At 43.0% G+C, this 21,276-nt stretch overlaps 1 protein-coding gene across 3 annotated transcripts in view; it reads left to right on the plus strand.

Moving 5' to 3' along the window:
• znrf1 (zinc and ring finger 1) overlaps window positions 1-21,276 on the plus strand; it is a 31,760-nt gene that overhangs the window by 6,137 nt on the left and 4,347 nt on the right. For all 3 annotated transcript variants that reach the window (XM_029668265.2, XM_029668266.2, XM_029668264.2), the window contains exons 2-3: window positions 9,666-9,761; window positions 20,886-20,991. In XM_029668265.2, coding sequence (XP_029524125.1) covers window positions 9,666-9,761; window positions 20,886-20,991 — 202 coding nt within the window. The remainder of the gene's footprint in view (window positions 1-9,665; window positions 9,762-20,885; window positions 20,992-21,276) is intronic.

Genomic DNA, 21,276 nt, shown 5'->3' on the forward strand with positions numbered 1-21,276 from the left:
CTCTCTTCCCTCCATCTCTCCCTCTACATGATTCTCTGAGCAAAGACAGATTCGGTCGAATGTCATTTTGAAAACATCATGAATTTAGGGAGAGATCTAGTCAGGAGAGTTTATTTGATTTTTTTGTGTGTGTTCGTTGCATTTTACCAATGAGCCAAGGGAATGCTATTAAAATATGAATCTAAATATTGATATTGTGACTTTGAAATCCAATGATCTGCTGGTGGTCTTCTTGTTGTGAATACTCCCTTTAGATAGTGTTTATGTTTATGGAATGCTTAAGGGAACAGGTGGGTAGGCATCCTTGCATTTTAACCCACTGAAACTTACTTCTTACTTTGTTCTAATAATACATGTTGTTTTAATGATATTCTGACCTATTTAAACCATCATGTATTATATACAGTGCATTAGGAATGTATTCAGACCCCTTGACTTTTTCCACCTTTTGTTACGTTATTCTAAAATACGTTATGTTACGTTATTCTAAAATACGTTATGTTACGTTATTCTAAAATGAATTAAATAGTTTTCCGCCCCTCAGCAATCTGTATAGAATCCCCCATAATGACAAAGCAAAAACATGTTTTTAGAAATGTTTGCAAATGTATAATAAAAAATAAAAAACGTAAATCTCACATTTACGTAAGTATTCAGACTCTTTATTCAGTACTTTGTTGAAGCAAATTTTGGCAGCGACTACAGCCACAAGTCTAATTGGGTATTGGCGCGACAAGCTTGGCACACGTGTATTTGGGGAGTTTCGCCCATTCTTCTCTGCAGATCCTCTCAAGCTCTGTCAGGTTGGATGGGTAGTGTCAATGCACAGCTATTTTCAGGTCTCTCCAGAGATGTTCGATCGGGTTCAAGTCTTGGCTCTGGCTGGGTGTTACGAGAATTATGTTCTCAATGTTCATAACCCAATTCAATTAAACTACTCAGTCTGCAACCCAGGATTTGCAAGATACTGGTTGAATAAAACAGACGGAGGCCCAGCTATGATAGCCAAAATGTTTATTCACGAGAGCGCTAGTTCGTTGTACAAAACCATTCATTTTATATTGGCTCCTTACGCTCATACTTTCACACACAAACAGAAGGTATCCTGTCTCCCTACCCAGCCGACATAGAGTATGGAGACCGTGATGCCGTGAGAAGTACTCCCTGCCCTCTCCCAAATCTCTGTGGCCCCTAGCCAAGGTCGGCACCGAATTTTGCTCAGACAGTCTGTGTTTAAGATATTATAGAGACATATTGTACAATTATTTTGTTTTACCCAAATTCTGACTAAAACTACACACATTTATTATAATTTTACTGACTAAAACTACACACATCATTAATAATAATTTTATGATCCTAATCAATTTCATACAATTATATGGTTTCAGGTTGGAATATTCTAATCATTCATTTAAACATATAAATTCCATTAACACTGGGCCACTCAAGGACATTCAGAGACTTGTCCCAATGCCACTCCTGCGTTGTCTTGGCTGTGTGCTTAGGGTCGTTGTCCTGTTGGAAGGTGTACCTTCGCTCCAGTCTGAGGTCCTGAGCGCTCTGGAGCAGGTTTTCATCAAGGATCTCTCTGTACTTTGCTCCGTTCATTTTTCCCGCAATCCTGACTAGTCTCCCAGTCCCTGCCGCTGAAAACATCCCCACAGCATGATGCTGCCACCACCATGCTTCACCGTAGGGATGGTGCCAGGTTTCCTCCAGACGTGACGCTTGGCATTCATTTTGGTTTCATCAGACCATAGAATTAAGTTTTTCATTGTCTGAGTCCTGTAGGTGCCTTTTGGCAAAAACCAAGTGGGCTGTCATGTGCCTTTTATTGAGGAGTGGCTTCCGTCTGGCCATTCTATCATAAAGGCCTGATTGGTGGAGTGCTGCAGAGATGGTAACCTTCCTTCTGGAAGGTTATACCATCTCCGCAGAGGAATTATGGAGCTCTGTCAGCGTGACCATTGGGATCTTGGTCACCTCCCTTCTCCCCCGATTGCTCTGTTTGGCTGGGCAGCCAGCTCTAGGAAGAGTCTTGGTGGTTCCAAACTTCTTCCATTTAAGAATGATTGAGGCCGCTGTGTTTATGGGGACCTTCAATGCTGCAGAATTGTTTTTGTACCCTTCCCCAGATCTGTGCCTCGACACAATCCTGTTTTGGAGCTCTATAGACCATTCCTTTGACCTCATGGCTTGGGTTTTGCTCTGACATGCACTGTCAACTGTGGGACCTTATATAGACAGGTCTGTGCCTTTCCAAATCATGTCCAATCAATTTAATTTACCTCAGATGGACTCCAATCAAGTTATAGAAACATCTCAAGGATGATCAATGGAAACAGGATGCACCTGAGCTTAATTTCGAGTCTCATAGCAAAGGGTCTGAATACTTATGTAAGTAAGGTATTTTTTTAATATATTTTTTTTAATACATTTGCTTTAATTTCTAAAAACCTGTCTTCGCTTTGTCATTATGGAGTATTGTGTGGAGTGATGAAGATTTAAAAAAATGTAATCTATTTTAGAATAAGGCTGTAACGTAACAATGTGGAAAAAGGCAAGGGGTCTGAATACTTAACGAATGCATTGTATAATTTATGCAGAATGCTTGAGGCGATGACAGGATTGCTTTAAGTAGAGATGAATGATTCATGAAGTGTTAAGATTCATGATTGCCTTAAAATCAATACAAGTTCAAGGTAGAAGCCAAACATTTGTCTAAATTAATTGCTACAATTAATTAAAATAGTTTGTTGGCTTTGGGTGAGTGTGTCATGATGGTCTTCAGAACATCTGGAAACTGAAAATGTATACTTTATTAATTCAAAACCAGATCTTTCCAAGTTAGTGTTCATCTGGCTCACCACAGTTTTGGCTTGTGGATGCAGGGCTGGTTCCAGGCATAAGTGGTCGCTAGGAGGCCCCCAAGTGAAAAAATAAAAATAATTTACAGTACACGGAACAAAAATATACACGCAACATGTAAAGTGTTGGTTTCATGAGCTGAAATAAAAGATCCCTGAAATTTTCCATACACCCAAAAGCTTATTTCTCTCAACATTTTTTACTTGCGAAGATAGTCCATCCACCTGACAAGTGTGGCATATTAAGAAGCTGATTAAACAGCATGATCATTACACAGGTGCTCCTTGTGCTGGGGACAGTAAAAGGCCACTCTAAAATGTGCACTTATGTCACACAACACAATGCCACAAGTTCTGAGGGAGCGTGTAATTGACATGCTGACTGCAGGAATGTTCACCAGAGCTGTTGCCAGATAATTTAAGGTTAATTTCTCTACCTTAAACTGCTTCCAACATTTTAAAGAATTTGGCAGTATGTCCAACCGGCCTTACGACCGCAGACCACGTATAACCACTTCAGCCCAGGACCTCCACATCTGGCTTCTTCACCTCCAGGATCGTCTGAGACCAGCCATCTGGACAGCTGATGAAACTGGGGTTTGCACACAAAAATAATTTCTGCACAAACTGTCCTAACCAGGGTCTTGACCTGATTGCAGTTTGGCGTCGTAACCCACTTCAGTGGGCAAATGTTCACCTTCGATGGCCACTGGCATGCTGGAGAAGTGTGCTCTTCACAGATGAATCCCTGTTTCAACTGTACTGGGCAGATTGCAGAGCGTGTACGGCGTCGTGTGGGCGAGCGGTTTGCTCATGTCAATGTTGTGAACAGGGGTTATGGTATTGGCAGGCATAAGCAACGGACAACAAACACAATTGCATTTATCAATGGCAATTTGAATGCACAGAGATACAGTGATGAGATCCTGAGGCCCAGTGTCATGCCATTCATCCGCCGCATTCACCTTATATTTCAGCATGATAATGCACAGCCCCATGTCGCAAGGAACTGTACACAATTCCTGGAAGCTGAAAATGTCCCAGTTCTTCCATGGCCTGCATACTTACCAGACATGTCACCCATTTGAGCCTGTTTGGGATGCTCTGGATCAACGTGTACGACATCCTGTTCCAGTTCCTGCCATTATTCAGCAACATCTCAGCCATTGAAAAGGAGTGCATACAAAATGCTCGTTGACTTGACAAACAAGGCAAACTGGCAACAGACAAACCGAGTACACAGGTATAAGTACCCAGGGGATAATGGGGAAGATGGGTGACACCTGGAGGGAAGTGGAGACAAGCCTGTGGCCTGTGGAATGACAATATTCCACAGGCCACAATTGACAGCCTGATCAACTCTATGCAAAGGAGATGTGTCACGCTGCAAGAGGCAAATGTTGGTCACACCAGATATGGACTGGTGTTCTGATCCACACCCTACTTTTTTACTTTTTTCTGTGACCAACAGATGCATATCTGATCTATTTCACCTGTCCTTGTGCTTGTCTCCACCCCCATCCAGGTGTCGCCCATCTTCCCCATTATCCCCTGGGTACTTATACCCGTGTTCTCTGTTTGTCTTTTGCCAGTTCGTCTTGTTTGTCAAGTCAACTAGCGTTTTGTCTCAGCTCCTGCTTTTCCCCAGCTTTAAAATGGCAAAAATCTCTCTCAATCCCATGGAAAAATAGGTAGATTTGCAGGAAATTAGCTGTAAAAGTGCACATTTTGTCTCTGCCCTAGAAATGCATGACATTTTTTATAAAACGGCAACATGTTCTCTACGCCCCATGACAAAATGTGTAGAATTGCAGGAAATTAACTTTAAAACTTCACAGTTTTCTCTCCACCATCAAGAGGGGGGCCACTAAAGTGTTTTACTGTGACGTGAGGGGCCCCCCAACCAAATCTCACTTATGGCCCCCAAAAGACCCGTGTGGAGGAAATTATTCTGAGGTATTTTAACTGTGCTTATGCAGTGATGTTTGTGCCACATGAGTGAAATATTGTGTCAGATGCATGGCCTTGCCTTACCATCAGCAGTTCACTGTTATTTGCAAATAGTAGCATTTATCCAAAACCTTTTTGTGTTTTTCGGTCTTCCGTTTCAACCTGGCCTAGAGCCTAGATATTTATGTGACTGTTGAATACACTTGTCACAACAATGTATTGATTCAGTCGGAGTGTGGTTTACAGAACAATTAACCTAACCGTTAATTTGATCTAAAGTCATTTAGGGTGCTGATCCTATCTATCTACTTCTTTTTTTTGTTTGGTGGTTTAAGTGATCCATTTCTTATGCCTAATGTTTACAATTTTGCCTTAAATCGCAGTAATTCACATTTGAAGTGCTTCTGAAGAAGGGTAAATGCAGTTTGACATCATCTAAAAAAAGGAGATGGTTTTTCTTCTCACACACAGGGAGAGGAGGGGTTAGGGATCGAGAGGGTAATGATCCTGAGGAAGGAAGCTATCATAATGCTGGTGGCCAGTCATGGGCATTTTATGAGCTTCCGAGACATAGGTATTTTTGTAAGGTTTTGAATTCGTTAGGGGCTAGACTGCAGCGGTATCATGAAAAATGCATGAAGCAGAGATTGAGTCAGTCGGCTCGGCTTGAGAAAAGTGTTGGCTTTGTCGAGAGGCGCCTTGGGACACTTTAACAGAAGCGCAGTGTGACGGCTCTATTTCACCTACAGGAACATGGGGGCAGCGCGCTGGTCAGCTTGGGCTTAGCATGCCCACTCCATAGTTACTTTAACAATGGCTTGATATCTATACAGTTGTGTGACATCTGTACTCTACATTGTTCAGGGTAGGTATACAGTGGCTGTATTATTACCTAGTAAGAATATCAAACCAAATACCATTTTATTTGTCACACGCTTCGTAAAACAACAGGTAGAGTAACAGTGAAGTGCTTACGGGTCCCAACAATGCAGAGAGAAGAAAAACAGAACTAATAGAAAGATAATGACACAAGGAATAAATACACAATGAGTAACGATAACTTGGCTGTATACACGGGGTACCTGTACAAAGTTGATGTGCAGCGCTACGAGGTAATTAAGGTAGATATGTACATATACCACAGGAGATTGGTGTCACCTTAATTGGGGTGGACGGACTCATGGTAATGGTTGGAGTGGAATGGTTTCAAATACAGCGACGCTATTCCATTCGCTCCGTTCCGGCCATTATTATAAGCCGCCCTTCCCTCAGCAGCCTCCTGTGGCATATAATGTAGGCAGCGATAAAGTGACTAGGCAACAGGATAGATAATAAACAGTAACAGCAGCGTATGTGATAAGTCAAAATAGTTAGTGCCAAAAGGGTCTAGCAGTGTTATGGCTTGGGGTAGAAGTTGCTCAGGGTCCTGTCGGTTCCAGGTGCACCGACCCGCGTACCGTGCAGTAGCAGAGAGAACAGTCTATGACTTGGATGGCTGGAGTCTTTGACAATGTTTAGGGCCTTCCACTGACACCGCCTGAGATAGAGGTCCTGGATTGCAGAGAGCTTGGCCCCAGTGATTTACTGGGCCGTGCGCACTACCCTCTGTAGCGCCTTGCCAAGCATTAGCCATACCAAGCGGTGATGCAGCCAGTCAAGATGCTCTCAATGGTGCAGCTGTAGAACCTTTTGAAGATCTGAGGGCCCGTGCTGAATCTTTTCAGCCTCCTGAAGGGGAAGAGGCATTGTCGTGGCCTCTTCACGACTGTGTTGGTATGTCTGGACCATGATAATTCATTAGTGATGTGGACACAGAGGAACTTCAAGCTCTTGACATGCTTCACTACAGACCCGTGGATGGGGGCATACTCAGCCATCCATTTCCTGTAGTCCACGATCAGCTCCTTTTGTCTTGCGGGCATTGAGGGAGAGGTTGTTGTCCTGGCACCACAATGCCAGGTCTCTGACCTCCCTGTAGGCTGTCTCATTGTCGTTGGTGATCAGGCCTACCACTGTGGTGTTAATGATGGTGTTGGAGTCATGCGCGGCCACGCAGTCGTGGGTGAACAGGGAGTATAGGAGGGGACTTAGCACGCACCCCTGAGGGGCCCCAGTGTTGAGGATAAGCGTGGCGGATGTGTTGTTCCCTACCCTTACCAACTCCCATCAGGAAGTCCATGATCCAGTTGCAGAGGGAAGTGTTTAATCACAGGGTCCTTAATTTAGTGATGGGCTCCCGAATGGCGCAGCGGTCTAAGGCACTGAATCTCAGTGCTAGAGGCGTCACTACAGACACCCTGGTTTGAATCCAGGCTGTATCACAACCGGCGGGGATTGTGAGTCCCATAGGGTGGCGCACAATTGGTCCAGCGTCGTCCGGGTTTGGCCGGTGTAGGCCGTCATTGTAAATAAGAATTTGCTCTTAACTGACTTGCCTAGTAAAATAAAATTAAAAAAATAGCTTGGAGGGTGCTATGGTGTTGAATGCTGAGATGTAGTCAATGAACAGCATTCTCATGTAGTCTTCCTTTTGTCCAGGTGGGAAAGGGCAGTGTGCAGTGCAATAGAGATTGTCATCTGTGAATGTATTGGGGCGGTATGCGAATTGGAGTTGATCCAGGGTTTCTGGAATGATGGTGTTTATGTGAGCTATGACCAACCTTTCAAAGCATTTCATGGCTACAGATATGAGTGCTATGGGGCGATAGTCATTTAGACAGGTTACATTGGTGTTCTTGGGCTCAGGGACTATGGTGGTCTGCTTGTAACGTGTAGGTATACAGACTGAGTCAGGAAGATGTTGGAAATGTCAGTGAAGACACTTGTCAGCTGGTCAGCGCATGCTCTGAGTACGCATCCTGGTAATCCATCTGTCCTTGTGAATTTAACCTGTTTAAAGGTCCCACTTACTTTGGCCACGGAGAGCGTGATCACACATGATAAATCTGTTATGGTGTGGTGGTTAGTCTTAGTTTCATGTAGGTACATTTGTTTGTGTTGATTATTTGTGCTCTCTCTGCCAGTATGAAGTATGTCTTGTACGTGTGGTTTGATGAAGGGCCAGCTCTGTGTTCATGACACACACTGTGTTCACTGTGGGGAATATCTTTGTTTGCTTATGTTTTGATGCAGTCTTGTGATTTTCTTTTGCCCCTATTTGACCTCACACTAGAGTGCTATTTCTCAGTTACAGTATGTTCTCAGAGGCTGATGTCGCCTCAGTGGATGGACACACACACACACACTTATATTCAGTGAGAGAAATGGCCGAAAGTCTGAACAAGAAAGGGAAGGGTAAATTAGCATTGTTTCCATTCCATGATGAGGATAAAAGGTCCACAGTGTTGTCAAGGGAACTCTGTTTGAACACTTCTTTGATCATTGGAATGGTTTGCCATTTACAGACAGGGCCTCTCTGGCCTCTTGCCTTCTGGCAGGGGATTCATGGTCTTTCTCTGTCCATCAGGTCCATCCAACCTCTGCAGAGCATCTCTCTTATGAAGTCCTCCTGCACCTCGCTTTTTTCCTCTCAAATATCTTCCATCCCCCTCTCCGTCTGTCCCTAAGGAGGGGCTGAAAATAGCAGCCAGGGGAAAAGTGGGTCAGCTGCCGTGGGGGGCTGGTGGGTGGGGAGGGGGCCCTGGTTTACTGACTACATTTACTTCCCTTCTTAGTTTCTCCCTCCCTCTGTCTATCAATCCCACCTTCATCCCTTTGTCAAACTTATCTTCCAAGCTACTCCCTTACTTACCTAGACCTCTACAGCTTTTCTTCATCTCTCCAACTCTTCTCCCGACTGTGGTGGTCCGTCTGCTTAATGCTTTATGTTATAATTCTACCAAAAGCACGCTGATTTTGGCACGGCTGAGCTAATTTCTGGCCATGCACACACAGCACAGCGTGGTCGCTGTACTGAGTGGTTTCATGGCCAACGTGATAATGGCCTGCTATTGTGCATTAAAACACTGGCAAGTCCAGCCCAGCGCTGTGGGATCTGGCATGGTAACTGTGTAAATAAATGTAAATGGTTTGGTGCAGCAGCCAGCTAAACACTACTGGGTTGCGTCCCAAACGAGACCCTATATTCCAAAGTAGTGCACTATATAGGGGGAAGGGTGCCATTTGGGACACTACCCTGGTGTCTGTTTTTTATGGTTGCTGTGTACATTTGAAAGTGTTGGATGCAGCCAGCTGAACACTACTAGTGTCTGTGTTTAAGCAGTATTGAGAGCTCATGATGCAAAACTCAACCCGTGGCTGGATAGAGAGCGACGCCAGGAATTGATCTAATCTCCTGTTATGTGCTTTGCTAATGCTGTTGTATGCACAAAGCTGAAACCAAACATCGTAAGGGAGATAGCTAAAATAGGGCTTTGCAGTAAGTCATGTCTGCTATTTGGGATGGGATATACAGTATGTGATTAATGACTCTATGTGCCAGATTTAGTTTAGTTTATTCGTCAGGGACAACATACTGTTTATCTCACCAGATTTTGCAACACAGCTCATTTCCATCTGCAGTCCCTTTCCATATGCAGGTAAACATTCAACATTTTTACAGATGATAAGTGTTGTATTACATGATTAATAGGGGACAGGTCTGTATCACATTGTCATGCAAAGGGGGCTGACTAGAAAAGACAGACGGAGTGATTCAGTGTGACTACATGGTTGATGCCAATGTTTGTGGTGCCCCCATTTTAGTTTGGAACATTGGTTTGTAATAATCTAAGATAATTTGTTTCACTTATTCACTGTTGTAAATTGGATGGTTGCTTTGAGCGCCAGTGTAACGTGTGTGTGTGTGTGTGTGTATATACTAAGGTCTAACCTCGTTCTCCACAGGGTTCAAGTGTCCTGTCTGCTCCAAGTCTGTGGCATCCAATGAGATGGAGGTGCACTTCATCATGTGTCTAAGCAAGCCCCGCCTGTCCTATAATGGTGAGACACACTTCCTCTACCTCTCCCCAGACCCTATATCCTGCTCTTGATCTCTTCTCTCCCCTCTTGTTTGTCACTTTTCCTCCTCTGAATCGTTGCATTCTTCTCATTAGCCCTCTCTCTCTCTCTTGCTCACATAGCCTCTCATCCCCGTCTCCTATGATGCTCTCTCCCCCCTATCTCTTACTATGTCGATGTTGGCTGTGACTGTGGGAATGTAGACGTGAACTTTATATGAGCCGTCTCTCTAGCACCAGAGCTGGGGGGTCACGGCGAGTGTTATTCCCTCCATCGATTCTCTCCATATTACTACTGTCTGTCTGTGAACATGCCTCGATATGAGAGTTCAGGATTGTCCATTGCAGACTGTAGCCATAGAAATAGAATTAGGATCCTGTATTTCTATATCAATGGCTTGAGCTGCTTGTACTTAAGTAATCACAGTATCTAAACAAGAAAAACCTGATCTACATGCACCATACAGTAGCCATACACAGAGAAAGTGTATGTATGCCATGAGCTCTGTAATTGGTTTTGGTTCATGTGTAATCAGTATGCTCAGATTGTGGGAGAGACAGTTAAATGTTCAGAGTGTCAGCTAGGCACATATAAGTATGTTCAGGCAGTCAAGCCAGGTATACATTCCGAGTCGATTCAGGTATACAATCAGCTTTCCAGGGCATTATGGGTCCTTGTCTGCTGTTCTTTTCCCGTGACCATGTGTGCTGGCCTGGCTCCAGGTTGTTTGAGTGACAGCGTGACTAGCTGAGATGGCTGCCTGCAGCCTTGGTCACCCCTGTGATTGACTGACTGCTACCTGTTTGAGTGAGCACTTTCCGTTCCGGTCTGGGGCTGAAGGTGACCCTGTGGGCTGCGTGTCACGTATGACCAGTCTGCTTTCTGGGGCTCATTTAAAGCCAGGTCTGTCAGGACGGAGAAGGAGCTTAGATGAGGGGCTGAAAGGAATGGGGGTAGAAAAAGATTGAGATTGTAATTTTTATTTTTATTAGGATCCTCATTAGCTAACGCCGTAACACTGGCTAATCCTCTTGGGGTCCAACACCAATTAACAAGACATTACAAACAACCACAATCAAGACTTCTCAAACATTCAACAAGTAGACAATACAGATCATTAAAATACCTGACAGGAAACACATTTAACATTCAGTTGATGCTATCTATTTGCCGTCCAGTCATATGGTCTATCGCATTAGATGGTTTTTTTATTTTCTTCTTCTTGAAGGTGGATTTACATTTTGCCTGAGAAATATGGATTGGTAAATTGTTCCATTCAGCTATGTCTCTATATAAAACTGTATTTTTAAGGCGATTTCTCCTTGGCTTGGGTTGTTTTAGCTGCCCTGAATTTGCCTGTCTGGTTTGGTGGTTGTGTGTTGCCTAGTATGTACTAACTGGACTGAAAAATACTGTTGTTTAAAAAAAATGTAAATATAACATTCCTAAAGAAAATCAGAAGAGTAGATTGTAATTTGTTTTTAACGTGAAGCCATGAGAGATTCTGATGCATTTGGATAATATTCATATGGTTAGATAAATGAAGAGATAATCTACCAGCCCTGTTTTGAGTGATTTGGAGATGTTTTATTTCTTTCTTTGCTGCAGATGACCATATAACTGGACAGTACTCTAAGTGTGATAGGACCAGGGATTGACCATATAACTGGACAGTACTCTAAGTGTGACAATTTGTTCATATCAACCCACTCAGACACCATTCTTGGTTCACTGCTCAGTACATCTGTTAGCTCATTACATTCTGATGCTGCGCTATACATTGTGGAGTTATCAGCATACATGACCACTCTTGCTTTGTTCATTACTGAAGGTTATGAGAAGTTGGCCTGGGCTACTTCCTTGAGGAACACCACAGTGTATATATTTATTGTTTGAAAAGCTACCATTAAATAACCATTTTTGCCTTCTCCTGGATAGATAGCTTTCCATCTAGGATAGAGCTGCAGACTTAAAACCATAACATTTGAGTTTACCTAGTAACAGTTCATGATCAATTACATCAAAAGCAGCACTGAAATCTAGCAACACAACACCAACTAACTTCCTGTCATCCATACTCTTTAACCAATAATCTGTCATTTGTGCTAAGGGCGTACTCGTAGAATGCCCTTCTTTGTACACATGCTGGAAACCCGTTATCAGATCACTACATTAGAAATAATCCTTGATTTGTACAGATACAATTTACTTAACTCAGGCAGCAAACTTATAGGACGACTATTAGGACCAGTGAATGCAGATTTTTTTTATCCTTAGGTAGTGGAATAACCTTTGACTCTTTCCAGACTTCTGGGCACACCCACTACATCAAGCACTTATTCAAAATATAAGAGATTGGGGTAGATATTTGGCTAGCTGTAGCTCTAAGCAATCTGGCGTCAAGATTATCTGTACCAGGTGACTTGTCATCTGAAAGAGACAGCAGCATCCTTTCTACCTCTTCACTTTCTACTTGATGAAATTCGAACATGCATTGCCTCTCCTTCATGATACAGTCTTTTAAAAGGGTATATGACATGGAGCCATCAGTTGGAATCATAGCATTCCTCAACTTGTCCACTTTGCCTGTAAAATATTCATTAAAGTAGTTTGCGATGTCATGTGGTTTTGTAATAAATTTACCCTCTGATTCAACAAAAAAGGCGAACATGTTCGAATTCCTACCCATAAGTGTTGAACGTTCCCCACAGCTTTTTCCCATCACCCTTCATCAATTTTGTGCTGATCGAATCCCTTCTTCTTTCCTTTGTTTAGCTTGGTCACAAGATTTCTTAATTTACAATAACTTTGCTTATCAAACAGAGTGCCACATTTATCTGCTACTTTTTTGGCATCATAACGTTGAATCATTACATTTCTCCGCTCATCATCAATCCATGGGGCACCGTTTGACCTCACAGTGCATTTTCTTAAAGGGGCGTGCTTATCAACTATAACCATAAATTATTTCATAAACTTAAGTGACATTTTCAGGATCATCCTTACTACATACTTCTAACCGTTGCACATTTTTAATCTCATCCACAAATGAGTTCTGATTGAACCCTCTGTAGGACCTGAGGTAGATTATTTTAGGGCCAGATTTTGGTATTTTAGTTTTCCTAGTGAGTGCAATCAAGTTATGATCACTGCAACCTAGTGCCACTGATACAGCATTAGAACAATGTTCAGCCATGTTAGTAAAAATATGATCGATACAAGTTGATGTGATACCAGACCTATTAGTGAACGTTCTGGTTGGTAATGTCATAACTTGGGTCAGGTTACATACAGTTGAAGTCGGAAGTTTACATACACTTAGGTTGGAGTCATTAAAACTCATTTTTCAACCACTCCACAAAATTCTTGTTAACAAACTAGTTTTGGCAAGTCGGTTAGGACATCTACTTTGTGCATGACACAAGTCATTTTCCCACAATTGTTTACAGACAGATTATTTCACTTATAATTCTATGTATCACAATTCCAGTGGGTTAGAAGTTTACATACACTAAGTTGAGTGTGCCTTTAAACAGCTTGGAATATTCCAGAAAATGATGTCATGGTTTTAGAAGCTTCTGATAGGCTAATTGACATCATTTGAGTCAATTGGAGGTGTACCTGTGGATGTATTTCAAGGCCTACCTTCAAACTCAGTGCCTCTTTGCTTGACATTATGTGGAAATCTGCCAAGAACTCAGAAAAAAAATTGTAGACCTCCATAAGTTTGGTTCATCCTTGGGAGCAATTTCCAAACGCCTGAAGGTACCACGTTCATCTGTACAAATAATATTACGCAAGTATAAACACCATGGGACCACGCAGCCGTCATACCGCTCAGGAAGGAGACGTGTTCTGTCTCCTAGAGATGAATGTACTTTGGTGCGAAAAGTGCAAATCAATCCCAGAACAACAGCAAAGGATCTTGTGAAGATGCTGGAGGAAACGGGTCCAAAAGTATCTATATCCACAGTAAAACGAGTCCTATATTGACATAACCTGAAAGGGCGCTCAGCAAGGAAGAAGCCACTGCTCCAAAACCACCATAAAAAAGTCAGACTACGGTTTGCAACTGCACGTGTGGACAAAGATCATGCTTTTTGGAGAAATGTCCTCTGGTCTGATGAAACAAAAATAGAACTGTTTGGCCATAACAACCATTGTTATGTTTGGAGGAAAAATGGGGAGGCTTGCAAGTCGAAGAACACTATCCCAACCGTGAAGCACGGGGTGGCAGCATCATGTTGTGTGGGTGCTTTGTTGCAGGAGGGACTGGTGCACTTCACAAAACAAATGGCATCATGAGAAAGGAAAATTGTGGATATATTGAAGCAATATCTCAAGACATCAGGAAGTTAACTTCTTGCGGCGAGCCATCCCGGATCCGGGATCGTGAATACAGCCTCAAGCTCATTACCATAACGCAACGTTAACTATTCATGAAAATCACAAATGAAATGAAATCAATATGCTAGCTCTCAAGTTTAGCCTTTTGTTAACAACACTGTCATCTCAGATTTTCAAAAATATGCTTCTCAACCATAGCAAAACTAGCATTTGTGTAACAGTATTGATAGCTATTGATAGCTAGCATTTAGCGTTAGCATTCAGCAGGCAACATTTTCACAAAAACCAGAAAACCATTCAAATAAAATCATTTACCTTTGAAGAACTTCGGATATTTTCAATGAGGAGACTCTCAGTTAGATAGCAAATGTTCAGTTTTTCCTGAAAGATTATTTGTGCAGGAGAAATCGGCCCGTTTTCTGCGTCATGTTTGGCTACCAAAAAACCCGAAAATTCAGTTATAAAAACGCCGAACTTTTTCCAAAATAACTCCAAATATCGACTGAAACATGGCAAACGTTGTTTAGAATCAATCCTCAAGATGTTTTTCTACATATCTCTTCAAAGATATATCGTTCGTGGAAGCGTGCTTTCCCCTCTGTATCCCATGGGAAAATGCCAGCAGCTGAAAATTGCGCACCAATTTAGACAAAGGACACCGGGCGGACCCTGGCAAATGTAGTCTCTTATGGCCAATCTTCCAATGATATGCCTACAAATACGTCACAATGCTGCAGACATCTTGGACGAACGGCAGAGAGCTTAGGTTCATTCATGGCACATTCACAGCCATATAAGGAGACGATGGGAAACAGAGCCTCAAAAATTCTGCTCATTTCCTGTTTGAGGTTTCATCTTGGTTTCGCCTGTAGCATAAGTTCTGTGGCACTCACAGATAATATCTTTGCAGTTTTGAAAACGTCAGAGTGTTTTCTTTCCAATTATATGCATAGTCGAGCATCTTTTCGTGACAAAATATTGCGCTTAAAACAGGCAAGTTTTTTTATCCAATAATGACATAGCGCCCCCATAGGTTGAAGAGGTTAAAGCTTGGTCGCAAATGGGTCTTCCAAATGGACAACAACTTCAAGCATACTTCCAAAGTTGTGGCAAATGGCTTAAGGACAACAAAGTCAAGGTATTGGAGTGGCTATCACAAAGCCCTGACCTCAATCCCATATAACATTTGTGGGCCGAACTGAAAAAGCGTATGCGAGCAAGGAGGCCTACAAACCTGACTCAGTTACACCAGCTCTGTCAGGAGGAATGGGACAAAATTCACCCAACTTTATTGTGGGAAGCTTGTGGAAGGCTACCCGAAATGTCTGACCCAAGTTAAACAATTGAAAGGCAATGCTACCAAATACTAATTGAGTGTATGTAAACTTCTGACCCACTGGGAATGTGATGAAAGAAATAAAAGCTGAATAAATCATTCTCTCTACTATTATTCTGACATTTCACACTCTTAATATTAAGTGGTGATCCTAACTGACATAAGAGAGGGAATTTTTACTAGGATTAAATGTCAGGGATTGTGAAAAACTGCGTTTAAATGTATTTGGCTAAGGTGTTTGTAAACTTCTGACTTCAACTGTACATTGGCAACAGAAATATGTTTCTTTCTCATTGGACAGTTGGTGTTAAAAAAAGCAATAGTCATATCTACCCCCCAAAATATATTTCCCTATTTTCATCAGATACCTTATCCAACATTTCGCAAATTACATCAATATATTTCACATCAGCACCAGGTGGCCTATAGTAGCAACCAACTAGTTTAGGTTTCAAATGTGGTAAATCCACCTGTACCCGTAGCACCTCCTAATCCATTCAACATGAAGTCTTTACGTTGTTTTGCTTGAATATGACTCTGGATGTAAACTGCAACTGCGCCCCCATATCTATTTCAGTCCCTCCTGAACAAATTATATCCAGGTATAGAGATCTCAGCATCCTCAAGAGAAGAGTCCATGTGAGTCTGTTATTGCCAATACATGAATATTGTTTGACTGCACTAGACAGCATATTTCATGAATTTTGTTCCTTGAACTGCATATATTCAAGTGCGCAATTAACAGACCTTTCTTTGGTAGATGCACAGTATTTATATGTCCAAACATGAATCCGCAGTTGGAATCTGAGATGTGTGTGTGGAGCTGGAATGACTTGTCTGTTGCTCCTCCTAACTCCTTGGGAGTTAACTGAGGTGAACAATCAGTTTGTCATACCTCAGATATGCTATGTCACCTCGTTCTCTTGCAGCCTTCATGGCTGGTATTAGTTCCTTTCTTCTTTGATGGACTGCATCTGAGAAACCCTCATTGATGAAGACGAAGGACCCTTTAAGACGTTTGGCTTTTTCAAGGACTGCATGTTTATCCTTAAACCTGAGGAATTTCACTACAATTGTCCTGGGTCTGGTTCCATTTGCACCACCAGTGCCCCCTGGTTTACCAGACCGGTGAGCACGTTCCAGCTCTACCTGTTGATCCAGTTGTAGCTCCTCAGAAAACAGCTTTCAAACATTGTCCTCTGATTCAGCCCATGTCTCACTTTGGCTCTCCTGGATACCATCTATTACATGCTTATTTCTCCTCGAATGTCCATCCAGGTAATCAGCCTTCCCAGACATGTTCTGGAGGCCCTCCCTGACTGTGGTGATTTCATTCCGCATCGAGGAACAGTTTCTGGAAAGTATCTTCAAGTTTGTCTTCATCCACATCCTTCTGTGTGAACTGAAGGCTTGTTTTAATGTCTTGTACATCTTTAGTCAGGTCGTCCAGCTGTTTGTTGGTCGACTCCATGATCATTTGTATGAAGCTTTTACAGTTCTTTTCCTGCTGAAGTATCATTTCCGTATAGAAAACTTTCTGCTTTTCCAAGAGTTCACGTACCTGTCCAGCAGAGATGTGGTCCTTGCCTTTTTTCGGAGGCATGATAGTAATGATAGTAGGACGAGCACGCTATTCACTCCGTGAAATGAGAGACGCCAGCAGTAGAAACCTCTGGAAATCGGTGGTCCTAAAACAAGGGCTAACTGCTTAGCGTGCTTGGTATCCGGCAATAGTAGCCCAGGTTGCCTGGCTTGATAGTGAGCAGCAAAAGTAGAGCGAAACTGACTGGGATGGATGGAATAGTACAGAGAGTGACTGAGAAGGATGGAAGAGTCTGGAGAGTGATTCAGAGATGGCTGATAAAGAGTAAGAGGAGAAATCTCTCGTTTTTTTGGGGTTGTTTTTCAACTGTCCTTTCAAATTTGATTTCTGACACATTTGCTTTCTCTCTCCCTCTCCATCTCTTCCTCTCTGTCCTCCCCCCCCCTTTCTCGCTCTGCAATCCCCTGAGTTAGTGACACATAGGGACAGGGCTGCGGCTTATCTTATTTCCCAGAATGCTCTGTGGCCCATTGTCAATCAGCTGGGCCCGCTTCCTGTCACACATCAGCAGATCTCTCTGCATGGCCAATGTACCTCACACACACACACACACACACACACACACACACACACACACACACACACACACACACACACTGTCCGCAGTGGCAGTGATAAATGTGTGTGTCTGTCTGTATTCTTACTGTTTCTGTTTGTGGAGCAGCTAGAGAGTTGTGTGTGTGTGTCTATTATAATGACATAGAGGATCCATACAGTGTGTGGGTATCTGGCCAGCCAGATTGACATTGTGATATTGGTTACTGGTTAGAAATGCCACACATTATTTGTGTGGTTTACCCAGTGGTCTTTAATGGTGCTTATACCTGTGAACTCCTGCCCACCCCAGCCAGTATTGATCCTGATAGGAGATTAACATAGGGGTGGTGACACCCAGCTAATACAGACATATATAAGTGCATTAATATTAGTCAAAAACAGCACCGTCCACCATCAACTGTAAGAGACAGTGTAATATCTTGACGTTATTGAATTATTCATTTTTATTTCACAGATAAACTCCTTTCCCACTCAGTGTCATTTGCATACAGTATATTGCCAACAGAGATTTGGCATTCTTCCCAAACACATCAAATAGGATTAAAGTACTTTTTCTTTTATGGCTTTCTCAAGCATGGCTTGCTTCCCTGTCTGTCTCTGTGTGTCCTCCAGACTAGCAGGCAGCCATCACCTGTGCTGTAAAAGCCAAACTCTTTCTCTCTCATCTCTCTCTCCAACTCTCCTCTCTCTCTGCAAGGGCTATATTTAACCACAGGTATTAAAATATCATCATGCAATGTCGTAGCCCAAAAAAGACAGTGGTCAGCTGACGTGGACTGGCTTCATCTATCCTTCAATCTCCAACTTACATTTCTACTAAAACAGTGTCACATTCAGTCACTCACTCACAAACACCCATAGATTCCTAGAAAACACACACACATACATAAGCATAAAACATAAGACCTAACAAACTTCACACAAATAATAATGCATACCCACAGACACAAATATATATAGACACATACTGTACTTTGCAGTGTGAAGACCTAGACCTAAATCCCCCCCATGTACACAACATTGCATGCACAAAAACAAACACACTCCCTCCCTCTGGCTGGCTGGCTGGCATAATGCGAAGCGAGCCGCTGATGCCATAGCTCCTAAGAGGATAACAAGCTAAGGAGCAGGAGGTGAGGACGGGGGGAGGAGGAGGGGGTGCTTATTGTTCTATCTGCAAGGGTGTGGAAAGGGAACAGCTGTGTATAAATTTACTGAGGACCAGTTTTGGAGATTGAGGATGTTGGAGGAGAGGGGGTGGGAGGTGGGGAGAGAGGGGGAGGCAGAGGGTTGACGGGACTGGGCAGCTAGCTAAGCTGATTTACATTCAGAGCATATGTCTTCAGTCTGTCTCTCACTCCATCTCACGCTGTCTTCTCCTCCCTTCACCTTAGCTTCCCCACATTCCCTCCCTCGTCTCTCATCCCTCCTCCCCGCTTTCCTTTGTTCTAATACTGTTTTCACCCAGTGCTCAAACCTAACCAAACATTTCATTAAGGGTCATTTAAAAATATAACCTTCACTTCCTTAAATGCTTTGAATGGACTACCAGAGGTTCAGTGCATCACGTCCACCTCGCCATCCCGTTTTATAAACTGGGTAGTTTGGGTCTGTGATGCTGATTGGCTAAAACAGAATGTGTATATCAGATAATATACCACGGGTATGACACAAACATACTTGTTTACTGTTCTTTCACTGGCATAGACCAACCAGGTGAAAGCGATGATCCTTTATTGATGTCACTTGTTAATTACACTTCAATCAGTGTAAATGAAGGGGGAGAGACAGGTTAAAGAAGGATTTTTAAGTCTTGAAACAATTGAGACATGGATTGTGTATGTGTGACATTCAGAGGGTGAATGGGCAAGACAAAGAAAAGTGGCTTTGAATAGGGTATGGTAGTAGGTGCCAGGTGCACAGGTTTGTGTCAAGAACAGCAATGCTGCTGAGTTTTTCAAAATAAACAGTTTCCCGTGTGTATCAAGAATGGTCCACCACCCAAAGGACATTCAGCCAACTTGACACAACTGTGGGAAGCATTGGAGTCAACATGGACCAGCATCCCGGTGGAAAGCCTTTGATACTCAATATTAGGAAGGTGTTCCTAATTTTTGGTATACTCAGTGTATGTTGGTAACCAGTTTATAAAAGCAATAAGGCACTCTGTTTCACGTTGTGCCTAATAACAGCCCTTAGCCATGATATATTAGCCATACACCACACCCCCTTGGGCCTTATTGTTTAAGTCTACCCTTTGTTCTAAAACCCCACTCTCACTCAAACAAAACAGTCATGACAAGAAAGATGCGTGCTTGCGCACACGCGCGCACACACACACACACACACTGGTGTTTCGAGGGAAAGTATTGAGTTGCTGTAACAGGATGTGGTCTGGTGTCCTACTCTGTTCTGGCACTGCAGCATTTACTGTCAAATTTAAACTAGGTTTTACTGGAATCCACAATGTCTTATTCTAAGAACAATGGCTGTTGCGAAATGTGTTTCAGTGACTCACTGTTGGGGTATGAGCTACCGTGTTCTATCCTGCTGATCATTACCTTGCTGAACAAATGGCTGGATGTTTCCAGTAACAGACACACACACACAGTCTTCTGGTTCGTATACCGTCTGACTGTGCACAGAGACAGTAACTGTGAGCCATGTTGGGTCTAGAAGCCAAACGATGTGTTGGCCCGGTGTAAGCCAGTAAAACCCTGCATCAGTGAGTTGTTAGAGATACTGTGTCTCTGCCCTAAAAATAGGAGTCGTTGTCCCAAAAGGCGGGTAGGCAGGCGGTCTGCTTATCGGTCTGCTTATCACTGTATTCCCGCATGGACAGATTTTGACAGCAGTGGACCCTCTTGCTTCACCTCTTCTTCTCTGGTTGTGTAGGTCCAGACCAGACTGTGCTCAATGCTGCCCCCTGCTGTTTGTTTTACACAGCAGCAACCAGACAAGGCCTAGTCCTCCCTCTCCTCTGACGCACTGACTGGATGCTCTTCCACCTGAATAGCAGAGTGCACAGCTGTGTTTCTTTTGCTCTGTTCTATTCTGGTGTATCTGTTCTATTGTTGCTTTACTGGAATAGTCTCCAGTTTTTTACTGAATTTAGTTTTGTTCTTGTGGCAGTGACACACTGTCTTTGTTTTTCATATTTGGTACGGTGTGATGTGTCATTGCCACTCACCGTTGTCTTGCTTTCTTTTGTGTGTGTGTGTGTGTGTGTGTGTGCGCCTGCATGTGTTTGTGTGTGTCACAGATGACGTGCTAGCAAGGGATGCCGGGGAATGTGTGATCTGTCTGGAGGAGCTGCAGCAAGGAGACACCATCGCCAGACTGCCTTGTCTCTGCATCTATCACAAAAGGTGAGGTATGACTCCGCTCTCAGGCTGCGTCTCAAATGACCTCCTATCCCCTAGATAGTGCACTACTTTTGACTAGGGCACATATGGCTCAGGTCAAAAGACATGCACCATAGGGAATAGGGTGCCATTTGACGAACCCTCTGACTTAACTCCTGGTCCGGACTGTACAGCGTATTCAGTCAGACTCCTTGACTTTTTCCACATTTTGTTACGTTACAGCCTTATTATAAAATGTTGTAAATTGATGAGGGGGGGGGAACAATTTACACACAATAGCCCATAATG

Source organism: Oncorhynchus nerka, linkage group LG9a, assembly GCF_034236695.1.
Source record: "Oncorhynchus nerka isolate Pitt River linkage group LG9a, Oner_Uvic_2.0, whole genome shotgun sequence".
Taxonomy (NCBI): domain Eukaryota; kingdom Metazoa; phylum Chordata; class Actinopteri; order Salmoniformes; family Salmonidae; genus Oncorhynchus; species Oncorhynchus nerka.